The sequence below is a fragment of the Herpailurus yagouaroundi genome, unplaced genomic scaffold (genome assembly GCF_014898765.1).
Source record: "Herpailurus yagouaroundi ecotype Mexico unplaced genomic scaffold, PumYag 28, whole genome shotgun sequence".
Lineage (NCBI taxonomy): Eukaryota > Metazoa > Chordata > Mammalia > Carnivora > Felidae > Herpailurus > Herpailurus yagouaroundi.
This window is the reverse complement of record NW_024412376.1, coordinates 1,613,917-1,631,685: the sequence shown is the minus strand read 5'-3', so window position 1 is coordinate 1,631,685 and position 17,769 is coordinate 1,613,917. Positions and strand designations below refer to the sequence as shown.

Sequence of the window (17,769 nt, the reverse complement as noted above, 5' to 3'; positions counted from 1 at the left end):
AAATATTTTAGCTAAAAAAATTTAAAAAATAGACTCCAACAGAAAACCTAAGCATTTTTCTAGTACAGAAACAACTCTTGACAAACTTGGCAGCTTGTCATAGCTAATTGCCAGAGTAGAAGTGAATTCAGTTCTGCCCATGAACTAGTGGAATGAGCAGTTGCTTGTATGGTGATGCTGTGGACTTCAGAAAAACTGAGAGCCTGTTTATAACCAGAGGATCTTCTATACTGGATTAAGTAGTATCACATTTCCTGTAGTCTCATTATGCCATCTGGGAATGTTTCAGAATTCTTAGACAGGATTTTGTGGTTGTCAGAAGATTACTGGACTTCCAGATTTAGCTTTAAACATTCTTTAAACCCTGAGTATTTTATTTCATTTTACACACAAATTACTGTTTTGTTTCTTCAGCTCTTACTTACTGTTCTGGAACTTTTCCCTCTTAGTGTTTCTTCTGTGTTACCTTTTCTCTCCAGTAGAATCTTGAGAATTAAAGGTGAATTTCTGTTTTTTTGAGTGTCCCTCCACATCGCCTTAATACAATATGTGCAGTTGATACCTTAGTTCTTGGATACATTAACACAAAACCTCTTTCTTTTACCGGCCTTAGGCATCATAGGCGAGTATTAGTGGAATGGCTAAAAGATCCATCTCAGGAGCTAGAGTTTATTGCTGATATTCTTAATCAGGATGCGAAGAATTATCATGCCTGGCAACATCGACAGTGGGTTATTCAGGTATTGCCTTTCTTGTTACAGTGTTTTTCAGATTATGTTTTACCTGAATTAAATAATTAAAATTACTGTTGAATGTAAGTATACTCCTGAACTGAAACACACATATAGATCATTACCCACAATTACAATGACTAAGAATTATTAAGATACTTAATTAAACCTGACATCCTTCATGTTGATTAATTTTATAACCTTTCAAGATATGTTGGTAAGTAGCTTCATATTAAAGAAGAGTAATAGTAATTTTTGTATTTTTTAGATTGAATTTGCATCCCATTTTATATTTGCTAGCAAGTTGAATAGAAAATGTAGTTGTAATTTTTTAATATAACTGTATTATTTTAATTAACAAGGGCATTGTACCTACTGGGGGTTTTGCATACATACAGTTTGGAATATGATGTTACAATAATAGTATTTTATTTCTGCCCACTTGTTAAAATTTTATGCTAAATCCTGAATAGTAGAGAATAGTTAAAACTCCCACTCTGGGCATTTTATTTATTCTATCAAACAATTCTAGTGTTGTTTCCTATGAATTTTTTCCAGTGATTGCTACTTTGTGCACTATTCATTATACCAAGAGGATTTCACAAAATTCTTTTTTTTACTTAAAAATTTAAACTTTTCTAAATTTGTTTAAAGGGATAAATTTTCTAAAGATTTTTGGTATTTTTATTTTTTATGAAATTCTACCTTTTTGCCAGTATCAAATAAGAAGTATAACTCCATTGGCTTTTTTCATAATTATCCCCAATTTTTGCCAATTTGTAAATTTTGACCATTTCATTTCTTTTCTTAATTATCTTTATTGTTTCTCTTCTCCCTATGATCTTTTTTTTTAACTAAAACAGCTCCATAATGTAAAAGTTTATATCTAAATCCAGTTTTGTATATTTCTCCACATGTATTTTAATGTAGTTTTATCATATATAAGCATTTTTAATATTCCCTTTTACTTAATATTATATATTCATATCAAATCCATCAAATTAATACACTTTACTATAGTTTATCATTTTATTATTACTGAGTTTGGGTTTTTTCCCTCTAAATTTTCACCTTAAACAATGCATAAGCATTTAGTTACATAATGCCTTTTTTTTGCCTGTGATTTAGTCCTTTAGAGTAATTCTTGGGTCTATTTAAATAGTATAAACATGCCTCTTGGTATCTAAATTGTTCTCAAGAAGATGGTACTGAATTACAGGGCATAAAATTTCTTTCCTTCCTTGTGACCGTTCCCTTGTCTTTGATGACTTTTCTTTCCCCCCTTCATTTCCTTGACCTGCAACTAGCACTTTCCTCCAACTATGTGATGAGTCCCACCCACATCTTCAGTTCTAGCTCTGCTGAAATTTTATTTTTTATTAATAATGGGACATTTCTAGGGGTGCCTGGCTGGCTCAGTCGGTAGAGCATGTGACTCTTGATCTTGGGATTGTGAATTCGAGCCCCACTTTGAGTGTGGAGATAACTTGAAAATAAAATCTTAAAAAATAATGGGACATTTCTAATTGGATATTCTGTATTTTCTCTTAGGAATTTAAACTTTGGGATAATGAACTGCAGTATGTAGACCAACTTCTCAAAGAGGATGTGAGAAATAACTCTGTCTGGAACCAAAGATACTTCGTAATTTCTAACACCACTGGCTACAATGATCGTGCTATATTGGAGAGAGAAGTCCAGTTAGTAATCTTCACTTGTTCACTCATTAAAAGAACATTTGTGTACCTGTCAGGTCTCAAGCATTGGGGTTACAGCAAAGATCAAGACTGCTCGTCGGGCACCTGGGTGGCTCAGTTGGTTAAGCGTCCGACTTTGGCCCAGGTCATGATCTCACAGATCATGGGTTCAAGCCCCACATCAGGCTCTATGCTGACAGCTCAAAGCCTGGAGCCTGCTTTGGATTCTGTGTCTCCCTCTCTGTTCCTCCCTAGCTTGTGCTCTGTCTCTCTGTCTCTCTAAAAATATAAACATTGAAAAAAAATTAAAATAAAAAAAGACTGCTCCTGATCCTGCCCTCATGGAACTAGTAGGACAGAATACATGGATGAAGTCTATAATGACAAATTTACAGATACTCTAGTATACATCTACTTTGTAGTGTCTTACATTTCTTGAAATATCGTTAACTATTAGAGATTGAGAAGAAGTCAGATTTCATAGTGTCTAGGAACCTTTATTTTAAAATGATCTCAGAGACTCTTAATGATATAGAACACACTGAGGGTTGATGGAGGGAGGTAGGTAGGAGATGGGCTAGATGGGTGTTGGGTATTAAGGAAGGCACTTGTGATGAGCACTGGGTATTATATGTAAGTGATGAGTCACTGAATTCTACTTCTGAAACCAATATTGCAATGTAAAAAAAAAAAATGTATTTTATTAAATTCTGGTGACCTTTAGATAATAGTCCCTATAGGCCATGTTACTCTACTGTGCAGAGTTTAGAGCAGGATAAGTCTTTGTTGTAGGGAGCTGTTCTGTATGTTGTAGGGTTTTTATAGCATTCCTGGCCTTTATGCCTTTTTTTTTTTTCAATGTTTGTTTATTTTTGAGAGAGAGAGAGAGGGAGACACAGAATCTGAAGCTGGCTCCAGGCTCTGAGCTGTCAGCGCAGAGCCCAATGTGGGGCTCGAACTCATGAACAGCAAGATCATGACCTGAACTGAAGTCAGATGCTCAACCGACTGAGCCACCCAGGCACTATGCCCTATAATATCAGTAGAAAACCCCTGCCCCAAGCTGTGACAAAAATGTCCGCAGACGTTGCCAAATGTCCCCTGTGGGGCAAAACCATCTGCAGTTGAGAACTACTGCTTTAGCATACAAAAAGCTGTTAAAAGAGAATTTATGAATTGGCATGAATATTAATATCCATAAACATTAATAGCCACCTCTTTTCTGACTTTGTCTATTTTGTCTTAATGTCTGTTTTTTTTGTTTGTTTGTTTGGTTGGTTTTTTTTTCAACGTTTATTTATTTTTGGGACAGAGAGAGACAGAGCATGAACGGGGGAGGGGCAGAGAGAGAGGGAGACACAGAATCGGAAACAGGCTCCAGGCTCTGAGCCACAGCCCAGAGCCCGACGCGGGGCTCGAACTCACAGACCGCGAGATCGTGACCTGGCTGAAGTCGGACGCTTAACCGGCTGCGCCACCCAGGCACCCCCTTAATGTCTGTTTTAAATTTGAATATATTTATTGTTTTTATAGCCTGATGAGAACATACTTACCATTTTAATTATAAAAGTTGTTTTAGGGGCACCTGGCTGGATCAATTAGAGCGTGTGACTCTTGTTTTTTTAATGTTTATTTATTTTTGAGAGAGCACAAGCAGAGGAGAGATGGAGGGAGAGGGAGACAGAGGATCCCAAGCAGGCTCTGCACTAAGAGCAGCAAGCCTGATGTGGGGTCCGAACTCAGGAACTGCAAGATCATGACCTGAGCTGAAATTGGATCCTCAACTGACCTAGCCACCCACGGGCCCAGAGCATGTGATTCTTGCTCTCAGGGTTGTGAGTTCAAGCCCCACGTTAGCCTAGAGTTCACTTTAAAAAAAGAAAAGAAAAAAAAGGTAAAAGTTGTTTTAACAGCTCCTGGGAAGAGCTGATTTTTATGACCATCTGCTTATATCTCCTTTGCTATTACTTCTCTTTGGATCAGGGCAGCTGGCTTTTCTTTTATGTGTTCTATATAAGGTTCTGGTGATTTAAATTAAAAAAAAAGAAAGGTTTATAATTAAGTGTCCTGCATTAACTCTCTGTTTCAGGCGTCTTTCTGGAGCAGCCACATACCCCTCAAAAACATCTTACACCTTCTTTTTACTGTTCTGTTCTCCAAAGCTGCACTGTCCAATATGGTAGTCACTAGCCACATATGGCTGCTTAAATTCAAATTAATTAAAATCACATAACTCAGTTCCTCAGTTGTATGAATCACATCTCAGGGGTTCCGGATCCATATGTGGCTAATGATTACTAACTATATTGGAGAGCACATATAAAGAACATTTTCATCTCTGTTGAATAGTATTGATCTAAGGGATCAATGAACTTACTGAACAGTGAACTTACTGAAATAATTATATTATTCTTAAATGTAAATACTGGGACTTGCGTAGAGAAAATTCGGACTCATCATCCAGCCCTTAATATATTACTTTTTTTTCTTTTAGAGTTGATACTCTGTTGTGAGGATTAGGACAAAGTACTCTAAAGGACAGCAAAGTGTCATCTTTTTTGTAGAGTTCAGTAGCTTTCTTGCCAAAAGGTAGAATGCTTCAGGTTATTCTTCCTTAAATTAATCCAATTAATAATTAGGAATTTCATATTCCTTATTTATCATAGTGTACTTCATTAGGCTAGATGTAATAAGATACTTAAAAACTGAGTATGAAGAGTGGAAAGTGGGAACTTCTCATAGCCTTCAAAGGTAGGTTACTGGGTTTCTGTTACCAAATAGAAATAATCAGTCAAGAATCTATGAGATTTCCAGGGGGTTTGCCCGGTTGGCTCGGTAGGTAGAGCATGTGACTCTTGATTGCGGGGTTGTGGGTGTAGTGATTATTTAAAAATAAAATCTTTTGGGGCGCCTGGGTGGCGCAGTCGGTTAAGCGTCCGACTTCAGTCAGGTCACGATCTCGCGGTCCGTGAGTTCGAGCCCTGCGTCGGGCTCTGGGCTGATGGCTCAGAGCCTGGAGCCTGTTTCCGATTCTGTGTCTCCCTCTCTCTCTGCCCCTCCCCTGTTCATGCTCTGTCTCTCTCTGTCCCAAAAATAAATAAACGTTGAAAAAAAAATTTTTTTTTAAAAATAAAATCTTTAGGGGCACTTGGGTGGCTCAGTCAGTTAAGCATCTGACTCTTGATTTTGGTGCAGGTCATGATCTCACAATGGTGAGATCGAGCCCTGCATCAGGCATGGAGCCTACTTAAAGATATTCTCTCTCCCTCTTCCTCTGCTCCTCCCTCACTTGTACATGTGCTCTGTCTCAAAAAAAAAAAAAAAAAATCTTTAAAAAATTGTTTAAAAAAATAATCTAAAAATTTTCAATATTTAAGGTGTTACCATTAATACAGATAAAAGAAAGTGCTTAAAGAGCTGTAGTTATCTAGAATTAGTTGTGTTAACTAAATTTTTTAACTCTAAAGAATATAGGTGTACCTGATGATTTGTTCTTTTCCTTTTATAAAAGGAATGCAGTCTAGTTGTAGGGGGAAATTGTACTGGATTACATAAAGTAAAATATCAAAATCTCTTATTCTCTCTCTTCTCATACCCCATTGTTTAGAGTGAGCTACAATTAGTGTGAATCCTTCCAAACCTTATTAAATATATTTACAAACATGTATTACAGCAATATAGGCAATGGTATTATACACATTACTCTTTTTTATTTAATATATCCTGGCCATATTTCTAGGAGTACACAGTCTACTAGTACTATTAATAATAGTTACCATTTATTAAGCATTTACTACATGCAGGAATTTTTATTTAATTTTCATAATTACACTGTGAGCTATCTGATGAAGAACTTGAAGTTCACAATAGTTCTATAATGTGCCTAAGAGCACCTGGATAATAATTGATGGGGCTATTAGAAGCTAGGCTTTCTGACCTCAAAGCCCATGTTTTAACCATTAAAATAGATAATAGTTTAGTGCATGTATATATAAATAAATTCTTCAGGTATTGCCAAAGTGAAATTAATAGTCTACAATGACTAGTGAAGACATGCAGGGACATGGTTTTAAAAATAACTGGAAACATTAGGTCAGGTAAAAATGTTGGGAAAAAACCTTTCCATAGTGCTGAGTGAGTTTATTATTACAATAGTCCCTCGCCGCCCCCTTTACATGTGGTTTCACTTTCCATGGTTTTAGTTACTTGTAGTCAGCCATCAGATCCAGAAACATGATCTTCCTGATGACATATGTATGGTGAGACATTAGGTAGTATAGTCTACTGCTCTGTCACAATGCCTGTCCTTTACCTTCATCTTATCATGTAGCATTTAAAAAAATTTTTCTTCTATGTCTTTTTTTGAGAGAGAGAGACAGAGTGTGAGTAGGGGGAGGAGCAGAGAGAGGGAGACACAGAACCTGAAGCAGGCTCGAGGCTCTGAGCTGTCAGCACAGAGTCCGACGTGGAGCTCGAACTCACAGACTGTGAGATCATGACCTGAGCTGAAGTCGGACGCTTAACCGACTGAACCACCCAGGTGCCCCATCATGTAGCATTTTATTATCTTACATCATCACAAGAAGGATGAGTGCAGTCTAATAAGATATTTTGAGTGAGACCACATTCATATAACTTTTATTACAGTGAGTATATAATTGTTCTGTTTTATTGTTAATCTCTTGGTGTCTATAAACTAAACCTTATCATAGGTATGTATGTATAGGAAAAAACCTAGTATAAAGGATTTGATACTTTATAAAGGATTTGTGGTTCAGGCATCTACTGAGAGTTTGGGAGCCTATCCTCTGCAGATAAAGGGGGACTCCTGTACTTGCTGTGAAAAAAAAAATGCTATCCTAATGGCATTGCAATAAAACCAAGATGACTAAATTTTGGTGACTTATTTGAGCAAGTGTATAGTGAAGCTAAGTTCTGTAACTCTTGGAATTTGTTGTAATTGGATCCGAATTATATTTAATAACCTGGTTAAAGGGAAGAGAATTACCATTCTGACTGGTAATCACATCATGGTTAGAATATAAGGTATATAATCACATCTTTTAGAATATAAGAAATATACATTTGTGTTGGTTTCTCATTTATTCTGTCTATATAATTTCCATGCTGTCTTATTTTTTATTACAGCTCCTGAGATTATGTAGTTCTTCTTTTTGAATGACTTAACGATTTGTTGGGCATATATAGATCTTAGACTTCTCAAGATTTCTTTACTGATAAGAGGAAAACCTGTTTTAGCTGACATTTTCTTCAAAGGGAAAGCCTATATTAAAGGAAATCTTCCACATCAATTTCTTTTCCTATTGTGAGTTGAGCCTTCATATTAGTTAGGCGTCCCTTCCTAGAACTGGGTACAGACTTCCAGGAGGGAGGAACTATGTAAATATTAATTGATTCCTGCAGACTTGAGGGATTCTGTCTAATGTAGATATAAGTCCTAGACCTAGTCACAGCCCACTAAGATAAATGAAAGCACATATCCAAGCTCTGCTACAATTTTAGAAAACTGTTTCTAATTATTGCACTGCTTTTCAAATTATACGTGTATTTATTTTCTTCTAGGTACACGTTGGAAATGATCAAACTAGTACCACATAATGAAAGTGCTTGGAACTATTTGAAAGGGTAAGAGGTTGTTTTGGATTGTTTTGTATTAAAACAACTGCTAATATGATGTATCATGTAATATGTTCCATTAATCAGATTCTAAAGGATACTAAAGAATTTTCCATTTTTCTGGATCTAAGGGAAGTGTAACTGTTAGACAGTAACACCCAACAGTGCCTTTTATCCTTCTCTTCACCTCCCAAGCACATACCATCATAGTTTTTAGACTAGTCCATGACTAGGGTTCAGAATAGTTCTATAATGTGCCTAAGAACACCTGGATAAATAATTGAGCCTGGGTAGCTCAGTCGGTTGAGCATCTGACTTCGGCTCAGGTCATGATCCCACAGTTCGTGAGTCCAAGCCCCACATTGGGCTCTGTGCTGACAGCTCAGAGCTTGCTTTGGATCCTCTGTCTCCCCTCTCTCTCTGCCCTTTCCCTGCTCATGCGCTCTCTCTCAAAAAATAAACATTAAAAAAAAAAAATTAAAGAATAGTCCATGACTAAACAATAATACAATTTTAATTGTATTTATGAGTCCTGTAGTCTTTATGTCAAAGAATGGGATATACACACCTAGACACCTAGTTTCTGTTTGGCTCAGGAATGTAATAAAGGCAAAGCAAACTATTTATAAGCACATTGCACAGATGGATAGCCAGCATTTCTGTTTTCATTTCTAGAGATCTGTTAGAAGTCTTATTCCTTAAATTGACAAGATTTCACTTGCCTGGCCACTGACATAAGCAGGCTGCTTATTGAGCTTAGAGGTCTCCCTGGAAACTAGGCCCAAAGAGCATAAAGTACAGAGCCTAGTCACATTTGTTGATGTGTCCAGGGTTGGGGCCTATAATATCTGGATAGCTAAAAGAATAAGGAACCTTCTTTAAAAAAATTTTTTTTATTTACATTTATTTTTGATAGACAAGAAAGAGACAGCATAAGTGGGGGAGGATCAGAGATAGATAGAAGGAGACACAGAATCTGAAGCAGGCTCTAGGCTCTGAGCTGTCAGCACAGAGCCCAACACAGGACTCGAACCCACAAACCGCAAGATCATGACCTGAGCCGAAGTCGGATGCATAACCAACTGAGCCACCCAGGTGCCCCTGAATAAGGAACCTTCTTAAGAAGAAATAGAAACATCTCTGTTGTTTTCTTCCTTCACTTCTTAATGTTAAGAAGGTGTTTATTTTCTGATTTAATTGTGTAGCAGTTTGAGTTAATAAATGATCCTTTTTAAGTTTCATTATTGTTTTTAACTAATTGTACTCAACTTGTAATTATCCATGATAAAATTCACACATAATTTAAACATTTCTTTTAGTTTCAGCTTCATTCAAAATAAGTTTCCTCTTGTGCATGTTACAGAGGTCATTTTCTCTTGAACTTTCTGTTATTTTTGTTCTTTTCTTGTCAGAATTGAGTATAATTTTTCTTTTAGAATTTTACAGGATCGTGGTCTTTCCAAATATCCCAATCTGTTAAATCAGTTACTTGATTTACAACCAAGTCACAGTTCCCCCTACCTAATTGCCTTTCTCGTGGATATCTATGAAGACATGCTAGAAAACCAATGTGACAACAAGGAGGACATTCTTAATAAAGCATTAGAGGTAAGCCAGTGGGGACTCTGCTTTTCTTTTTGGTGTCTCAGAATTCACCCAGTGTGGCTATATTCATGACCTTTTCAATGTGTTCACTCAGGAGTTCAGTGCAGGGCTATTTCTGCTGTTTAGGGCAAAACCCAGGTCACTAGTGAACAGAGTATATAATTATAGTGGTGTAGGTCATTTGAACATGATCTGAGTTTAACTGTATTGGCTTGAAAGCATTTGCTCTAGAGATTGATTTCCATTATCTTTAAAGAATTTTTGTTTTTCGTTTTCAGTTGTGTGAAATCCTAGCTAAAGAAAAGGACACTATAAGAAAGGAATATTGGAGATACATCGGAAGATCCCTTCAGAGCAAACACAGCACGGAGAGTGACCCGCCAACAAATGTACAGCAATAACACCATCTAGAAGAACTCGATGGAATGATTTTATTTTTTTAAGAGACTCTAATGCAGGAGTTTAAAACTAAAGTGATCATTCCCTTTGCCTGTGGTATAAAACGTGCACAGGTATTGCTTTTTAACAAGAACTAAGTGTGATGCTCCTTGGGTGCTGCTGCTATTCAGACTAGTAACTTGATTCTTCTTAAGCAAAGTGATTTGATGGGGGAAGGAGAAGAAACAAAGTCCCGTTCAGGAACTTTTGTAGTCTTATCAACATTTGTTCTAATCCCTTAGCATCAGCTCTTCCCTACAGGGTATATGCGTCAGAATTTGCAGCATTAATGAGTGCGGGTAACTTGTATGTAATGCATATAAGGTAATTTAAATTTTGGTTCAGGAAGCAGGGAATGCAGTTGTTACATTAGAGCTGCTATGCCACACTCACAGTATCTTGCTATCACTGTAACCAACTAATGCCAAAAGAATGGTTTTATAATAAAATGATAGATGTATCCTAAAACAATGACAAAGTACTTTGATTTTTTTAAATAGTATTTAAGTATGTACAAGGGACATTGTCTCAGCTTAGAAAAGCCACTGAGAAAGAAAATACTGCCATAGAACTATAGAAACCAGAAACATGATTATGTTAAAGGAAACGTTATTAGAATGTGAATTGGTCAGTTCTTTAAATTATTTTTTTCACCGTTTATTTATTTTTGAGAGACAGAGAGACACTGAACATGAGTGGGGGAGGGGCAGAGAGAGGGAGACACAGAATCTGAAGCAGGCTCCAGGCTCTGAGCTGACAGCACCAGAGCCCGACGTGGGGCTTGAACCCACAAACTGAGATCATGACCCGAGCCGAAGTCAGATGCTTAACTGACTGAGTCACCCAGGTGCCCTGAATTGGTCAATTCTTGACATCAACAAAATCTACTCAAGACAGTTTAGTCCTACAGGGTTTATTAAGGTATATAGTAACTCACAGAATGATTACCTGATCTTCCATAAATACATGGCCCAGCCACACTGTAGCACTGGGCCATCGAATTGCTGTTGCCTGTGCCGGGATCAGGAAACTGCTGACAGGCTGCCACTCCAGGACTGTGCACCCCTGCCCCATTGCGTGCGGGCACATCTGCTTCCCTTCCCACATGGTGCAGCTCCCAATTACAGGCTCACTCACTTTGGTGGGTCAGATTAGAAAGAATCTGAATGACATCTAAAACTCTGAACTGCAAAGGAATCTGGCAAGTGTAGTTTATAGCTTTCCAGCCTCTACAGTTCAGGAAGACATGCCAGAGTAGAGTAAAGTGTTGAACAGGTTAGTTCTCTGTACCTGTGCATAATTAAATCTCACTTTCTGAATAAAGAGTTCTTGTTCAGTGTTCAAAGCACCAAACTACAACTAAAGGAATTTATATACAGTAGGATAGTCTTCTGAATTTAGGAAATAATATTTTTAACATTTCATATCTTTTTGCTGTTTTAGACTCAAAAATCTGATTTGATATTTTAAATTGTCATATGAAGTCTCATTCTTAATGTAGACCATTTCAAGCGTTATACGGAACAAAAACCTTACAGAGAAGTTGCAAGATAGCATTTACTCTCAGAAGCTATCTCATCGGTGTCCCAAAATTGATTGGATTCTGAGTTATAGGCTGAACAAAGTTCATCAAGACTGTTTAATAAGAAGCAGAATTTACACTGAGAAATGTAAGTGAAGCAGACCAGACACAGTTGAATTAGCCTGGTTACTTGGCATTTTATTTTCTGCCTGAGGTGACAGTTCATTTATTAAAACATTGCTTTGTGGGCATGGGATCAGGTGAGGAGGCTCTATGATTTAAATGTATAATGATTTTAGGCTCTGCTAATCCTGACGAGGACCATCTCCTTAATGGACAACTGGACACATAAACCTGGCAGCACACTCCTTTCACTGGATCAGCAATTAACATGTCTGTGGAGGGGGTGCCTGGGTGGCTCAGTTAGTTAAACGTCCGATTTCAGGTCAGGTCATGATCTCGCAGTTCGCAAGTTCGGGCCCCTCCTCAGGCTCTGTGCCAACAGCTCAGACCCTGGAGTCTGCTTCGTGTTCTGTGTCTCCCTCTCTTTCTGCCCCTCCCTGTTCACACTCTGTTTTTCTCTCTCTCAAAAATAAACATTTAAAATAAAAAGAAAGAAAAAACACGTCTGTGGAGGAGTCTGCTAGTTCAGAACTACTTGCTTAATAACACTGTCACTGTGTTGCTGATTTGCACTGTTGGTGCAAAAACAATGGTGGGTAAAACTGCTGGTGCCTTACTACGAAACAAGGCAGTGGTACTCAGTAGTTGCTGTATTCTTCACTGCCACATATTCACTGAAATATGTCTTTGATGAGTCAGTAATTATATATTTTATTCACAATACTCTGTCTTTTCAGTACTTTGTGTGACCAAATGAGTTTGTGCATAAAGCATATCTTTCTGGTTGTCTTGAAGAAAAGCATTTGTACAATTGTGAAGTGGGCCAAACAGGCCACTTCTCATAAGCACCACTTTTACTTGAAAGAACAATTGATAAACTGGTTACTCATACTTGGGTGGCTGGCATACATTTTCTCCAAAATGAATGAAGAGTTTGTCACTTCAGTTTGTCATAGGAAACAACTGAGTGTTTATTGCCAATGATAAAATTTGAGTTTTCAAATGAAAATTTTAATCTACCGCGGTAAGGCTGGCAACTTCCCAATACCTATTACAGACCTTTCAAATGAAATCAACATGTTATTAATTAAAGTGAATAATTTTTAAGAATTTTGATACTGTTTAAATGTGTCAACAATTGGGAGAGATACATAACTGAAAGAACCATTGTTTTCCAAATGACCAATTCATGATGTTATCATGCACAGATAAACAATCCATTCAGATTATAAATCATAGAGAAGGTTGCAGATTCCACATTGCAACTGACCTTTGAAAAACCACCCCTTGTCAGATTTTGGTGTATCAGAGTATCAGAGGTATCACAACTTCTGAAAAGGCTATTAAAATATTCCCTTTCCAACTATATATGTGTGTATGAGTCTGGATTTTCTTCATAGACTTCAACCAACACATTATATTGCAACAAGTTGAATGTAGAAGTAGATAACAAAGATCTAGATATCTCTTATTAAGAGATTTGCAAAAATGCAAACTGCCACTTTTCTGTTTAATTTGGAAAACGCAGGTTTTATAAAATGTTATTTTTGTTAACATGTAATAGGTTTATTGCTTTAATAAATTAATAAAAAATTTAAATTTCAAATATGGTAAATGTCAATAGATATTACCCACATTAAGAAAAGCTGGACTTGGGGCGCCTGGGTGGCGCAGTCGGTTAAGCGTCCGACTTCAGCCAGGTCACGATCTCACGGTCCGTGAGTTCGAGCCCCGCGTCGGGCTCTGGGCCGATGGCTCAGAGCCTGGAGCCTGTTTCCGATTCTGTGTCTCTCTCTCTCTCTCTGCCCCTCCCCCGTTCATGCTCTGTCTCTCTCTGTCCCAAAAATAAATAAACGTTGAAAAAAAATTAAAAAAAAATGTTTATTGGCTATTGAAATACTATTTGGGGACAAAGAAGCAGAAGAGATTATCTGCCTGATGGAGTCAAGAAGGATTCACAAAGGAGAACAAATTTGTCTAGTTACATCCTTTAATAAGGCTGTAAACTTTACAATTGTTTATATCCCAAATACTAACTTATAAATTAACAGGACAGTCCAGAACATTTCCCTGGATCATTTCCATCTGGAGAAATCAATGTTTTTCAAACTGGATTGTAACTCATTAATGGGCAATTACATCAAGTCAGTGGGTCTGAACCAACTTAAAAAAAAAAAGACATAGAAAATGTTTAATTTCACTGAATTCTCTCACATTATTTCTTTCATTCTACTTGATTTGGTGTATTCTAATATTTTCCCCAGCATTAATGAGTAATATTGTGTGTTAAGGTATACAACATAATGATTTGATAAATGTATATATTGTGGGATGAACTACCACATTTAAGGTTAGTTAACAAATCCATCATGTCACATACCACTTTTTTTGTGGTGAGAACATTTAAGATCTACTTTCAGCAAATTTCTCTAGTTTTTTAAGGAAGAAGGATAGATGACTGATACAAGACCCTTCTTTCACAGTTTACACCTTTAATGCTATACATTTTCCTCAAGCAACTGCATTAACTGTTCTCGGAAATTTTGATATTTTGTATTTCTGTTTTCATTCAGCTCAAATATTTTCTGATTTCTCTTCTTGAGACAGCATCTTTGACCCATGGATTGTATAGAAATGTGTTTAATTGCTAAGTGTTAGAGGAGACTTTCCTGCTATCCTCTGTTACTGATTGAGTTGTTTGGTTTTATTTTGTTTTCAGTGGTGACTCTAGAAACTTTTCCACCATATAGGTCTCCTTACCCTCCACCATTTATACTGTAATTATCTTTTGTACTATAGCCACTTACATTAAGAAGCTCATCAGACAATTTTACATTTTGTGCATTCAACCGCCAAACATTTTAAGGAATTCAAGAAAAGAATAGTCTGTTACATTTACCCAGCTATTTACCATTTCTTTTACTCTTCTTTCATTTCTGATGTTCCAAGTTTCCTTCTGCTGTCATTTCCCTTTTGTGTGAAGACATTTCTTTAAGCAATTCTTTTTAAAAAAATAATTTTTAAAAGTTTATTTATTTTGAGAGAGATAAAAAACATGAGCAGGAGAGGGGCAGAGAGAGAATCCCAAGCAGGTTCTGTACTGTCAGCATGGAGCCAAACTTGGCGCTTGATCTCACGAACCGTGAGATCATGACCTGAGCTGAAACCAAGAGTCAGACACTTAACTGAGCAACCCAGATGCCCCTGTTTAATTCTTTTAGAGTAGGTCTTCTGGTTGCACATTTTATTATTTTTTCTTAATCTAAAAATATATTTAACCTGCATTCTTGAAGGACATTTTCACTGGATGGAATTCTGGGTTTATAATTCTTGCAGCACTTGAAAAAATATGCCACTTCCTCTGGCCTTCATGAATTCAGATGAGAAATCTGTCATTAGAATGGTTGTTTGTCCATAGGTTTCTCTCTTTCTCTCTGGCTGCTTTATAATTTTTTAATTTGTCTCTTGTTTTCAGTAATTTGATTTTGATGTATCTGGGCATGGGTGTCTTTGGATTTATCTTTCTTGCTTAGCTTCTTAGGTCTTGAATTTTTTACCAAACTTGGTATGTTTTCAGACATTATTTCCAAATATTTTTTCAGCACTTTCTATTTTCCTGTGGGACTCTGATGACAAGAATGTTAGACCTTTTATGTTTGTCCCACAGGTGCCTGAGGTCCTCATTTTTTTTTTCTTTTTCTCTCTGTTTTTGGTCAGATTAAACGATTTCTATTAATCTGTCTCCAAGTTTAATGACTTTTTCTCTGTCATCTCCATTCTGCTATTGGATCTATAAAGTGAATTTGTTTAGTTATATGTTTTTCAGTTATAAAATGTTTAATTCTTCCTAAGTTCTATTTCTTTACCAATACTTTTTTTTTTAATGTTTATTTTTGAGAAAGGTGGGGGTGGGGTGGGGCTGGGGGGACAGAGGATCCAAAGCGGGCTCCATGCTGACAGCAGAGAGCCTGATGTGGGGCTCCAATTCACCATTCATTTAGATCATGACCTGAGCCGAAGTCAGCCGCTTAACTGACTGAGCCATTCGGGTGCCCGTCTTTACCAATACTTTCTATTTCTTAAAATTCATTTGAGAGAGAGAGAGCGAGAGAGAGCATGAGCAGGGGGGAGAGGAGACAGAGGGTAAAGAGAACCTTAAGCAGGCTGTATGCCCTGGGATCATGACCTGAACTGAGATTGAGTGAACTCAATGAACTGAACTGAGCCACCCAGGTGCTCTGTAATACTTTCTATTTTAACTTTTGTTTCTAGAGTGTCCATGATTGTTTCAGCATGTGTATAACTGTTTTAATGTCTTTGTCAGATAATCTCAATATCTGTATCATCTCATTATTGGTAACTGTCAATGGTTTTTCCCCATGCAAATTGAGATTTTTGGATACTTCGTACACCTAGTAATTTTCTATATTATGGGCGTTTTGAATGTTATGAGACTCTAATTCTTATTTAAATCCTGTGGAGAATGTCAATGTTTTTATTTTAGCAAGCATTTGCTATAGTTAGGTGTGGGTCACAAGTTACAACACTCTGTGGCTACATTCCAAAATCAGTTCAGTTTTCAAATATTTTGCAGTGCTATTTTTTAAATAAAATTTTTAAAGTTTATTTATTTTGAGAGAAAGCACAAATGGGGATGAGGCGGAGAGAGAGAATCCTAAGTAGGCTCTGCACTACCAGCACAGAGCCCAATGGGAGGCTCAAACTCATGAACCATGAGATCATGATTTGAGCTCAAGTCGGACACTTAACTGTGCCACCCAAGCACCCCATTGCAATGCTCTTTATTTTTTAAAATTTACATCCAAATTAGCATATAGTGCAACAATGATTTCAAGAGTAGATTCCTTAGTGCCCTTACCCATTTAGCCTATCCCCCCTCCCACAACCCCTGCAGTACCCCTCAGTTTGTTCTCCATATTTATGAGTCTCTTATGTTTTGTCCCCCTCCCTGTTTTTATATTATTTTTGTTTCCCTTCCATTATTTTCATCTGTTTTGTCTCTTAAAGTCATCACATGAGTGAAGTCATATGATTTTTGTCTTTCTCTGACTAATTTCACTTAGCATAATACTATCCAGTTCCATCCACATAGTTGCGAATAGCAAGATTTCATACTTTTTGATTGCTGAGTAATACTCCATTGTATATATATCACATCTTCTTTATCCATTCATCCATTGATGGACATTTGGGCTCTTTCCATATGTTGGCTATTGTCGATAGTGCTGCTATAAACATGGGGGTGCATGTGTCCCTTCAAAACAGCACACCTGTAGCCCTTGGATAAATGCCTAGTAGTGCAATTGCTGGGTCTAGGGTTGTTCTATTTTTAGTTTTTTGAGGAACCTCCATAATGTTTTCCAGATTGGCTGCACCAGCTTGCATTCCCAACAATGCTATTTTTTTTAATGGTTATTTTACTTATTTTGAGAGAGAGAGCGAGAGCACACATGTGGGAGGGACAGAGAGAGAGGGAGAGAGAGAATCCCAAACAGGCTCCATGCTATTAGCGCAGAACCCAACACAGGGTTTGAACCCACAAAATGTGAGATTATGACCCAAGCCAAAGTCAGATGTTTAACCAACTGAGCCACCCAGGCATCCCTACCATTTTAACTGTTTTTAAGTGGTATTATGTACCTTCGTCTTGTGCAACCACCACTACCATTCATCTCCTGAATTTTTTTACCTTCTCAAATTGAAACTCTGTACCCATTATACAGCATCATTTTTAACAGCTGCATAGATATAATCTCTTTCAGAAAGCCCTATTGTTAAATATTTAGGTTTGTTTCTACAGTAAACATTCCTTATCCACAACACTTCATACAGTACATCTTGCACATGTATTCAATAATTTCTGCACGATAAACTCCTACAAATGGGATTTGCTAGAGCCCTTTATATATAGGAGGAATTGATACGGGTTATACAAATTTACACTAATATATGGCTGTGGGGAAACTTTTAGATTCTGTACATCAACAGTAGGTAT

At 37.1% G+C, this 17,769-nt stretch overlaps 1 protein-coding gene across 1 annotated transcript in view; it reads left to right on the top strand.

Annotated features, from left to right (window-relative positions):
• Positions 1 to 10,579, top strand: part of FNTA (farnesyltransferase, CAAX box, subunit alpha) — a 30,399-nt gene extending 19,820 nt beyond the window's left edge. Inside the window, exons 5-9 of the mRNA XM_040444864.1 lie at positions 614 to 740; positions 2,283 to 2,431; positions 8,012 to 8,074; positions 9,502 to 9,673; positions 9,949 to 10,579. Coding sequence (XP_040300798.1) covers positions 614 to 740; positions 2,283 to 2,431; positions 8,012 to 8,074; positions 9,502 to 9,673; positions 9,949 to 10,071 — 634 coding nt within the window. The 3' untranslated portion in view covers positions 10,072 to 10,579. The remainder of the gene's footprint in view (positions 1 to 613; positions 741 to 2,282; positions 2,432 to 8,011; positions 8,075 to 9,501; positions 9,674 to 9,948) is intronic.
• Positions 10,580 to 17,769: the final 7,190 nt, after the last annotated feature.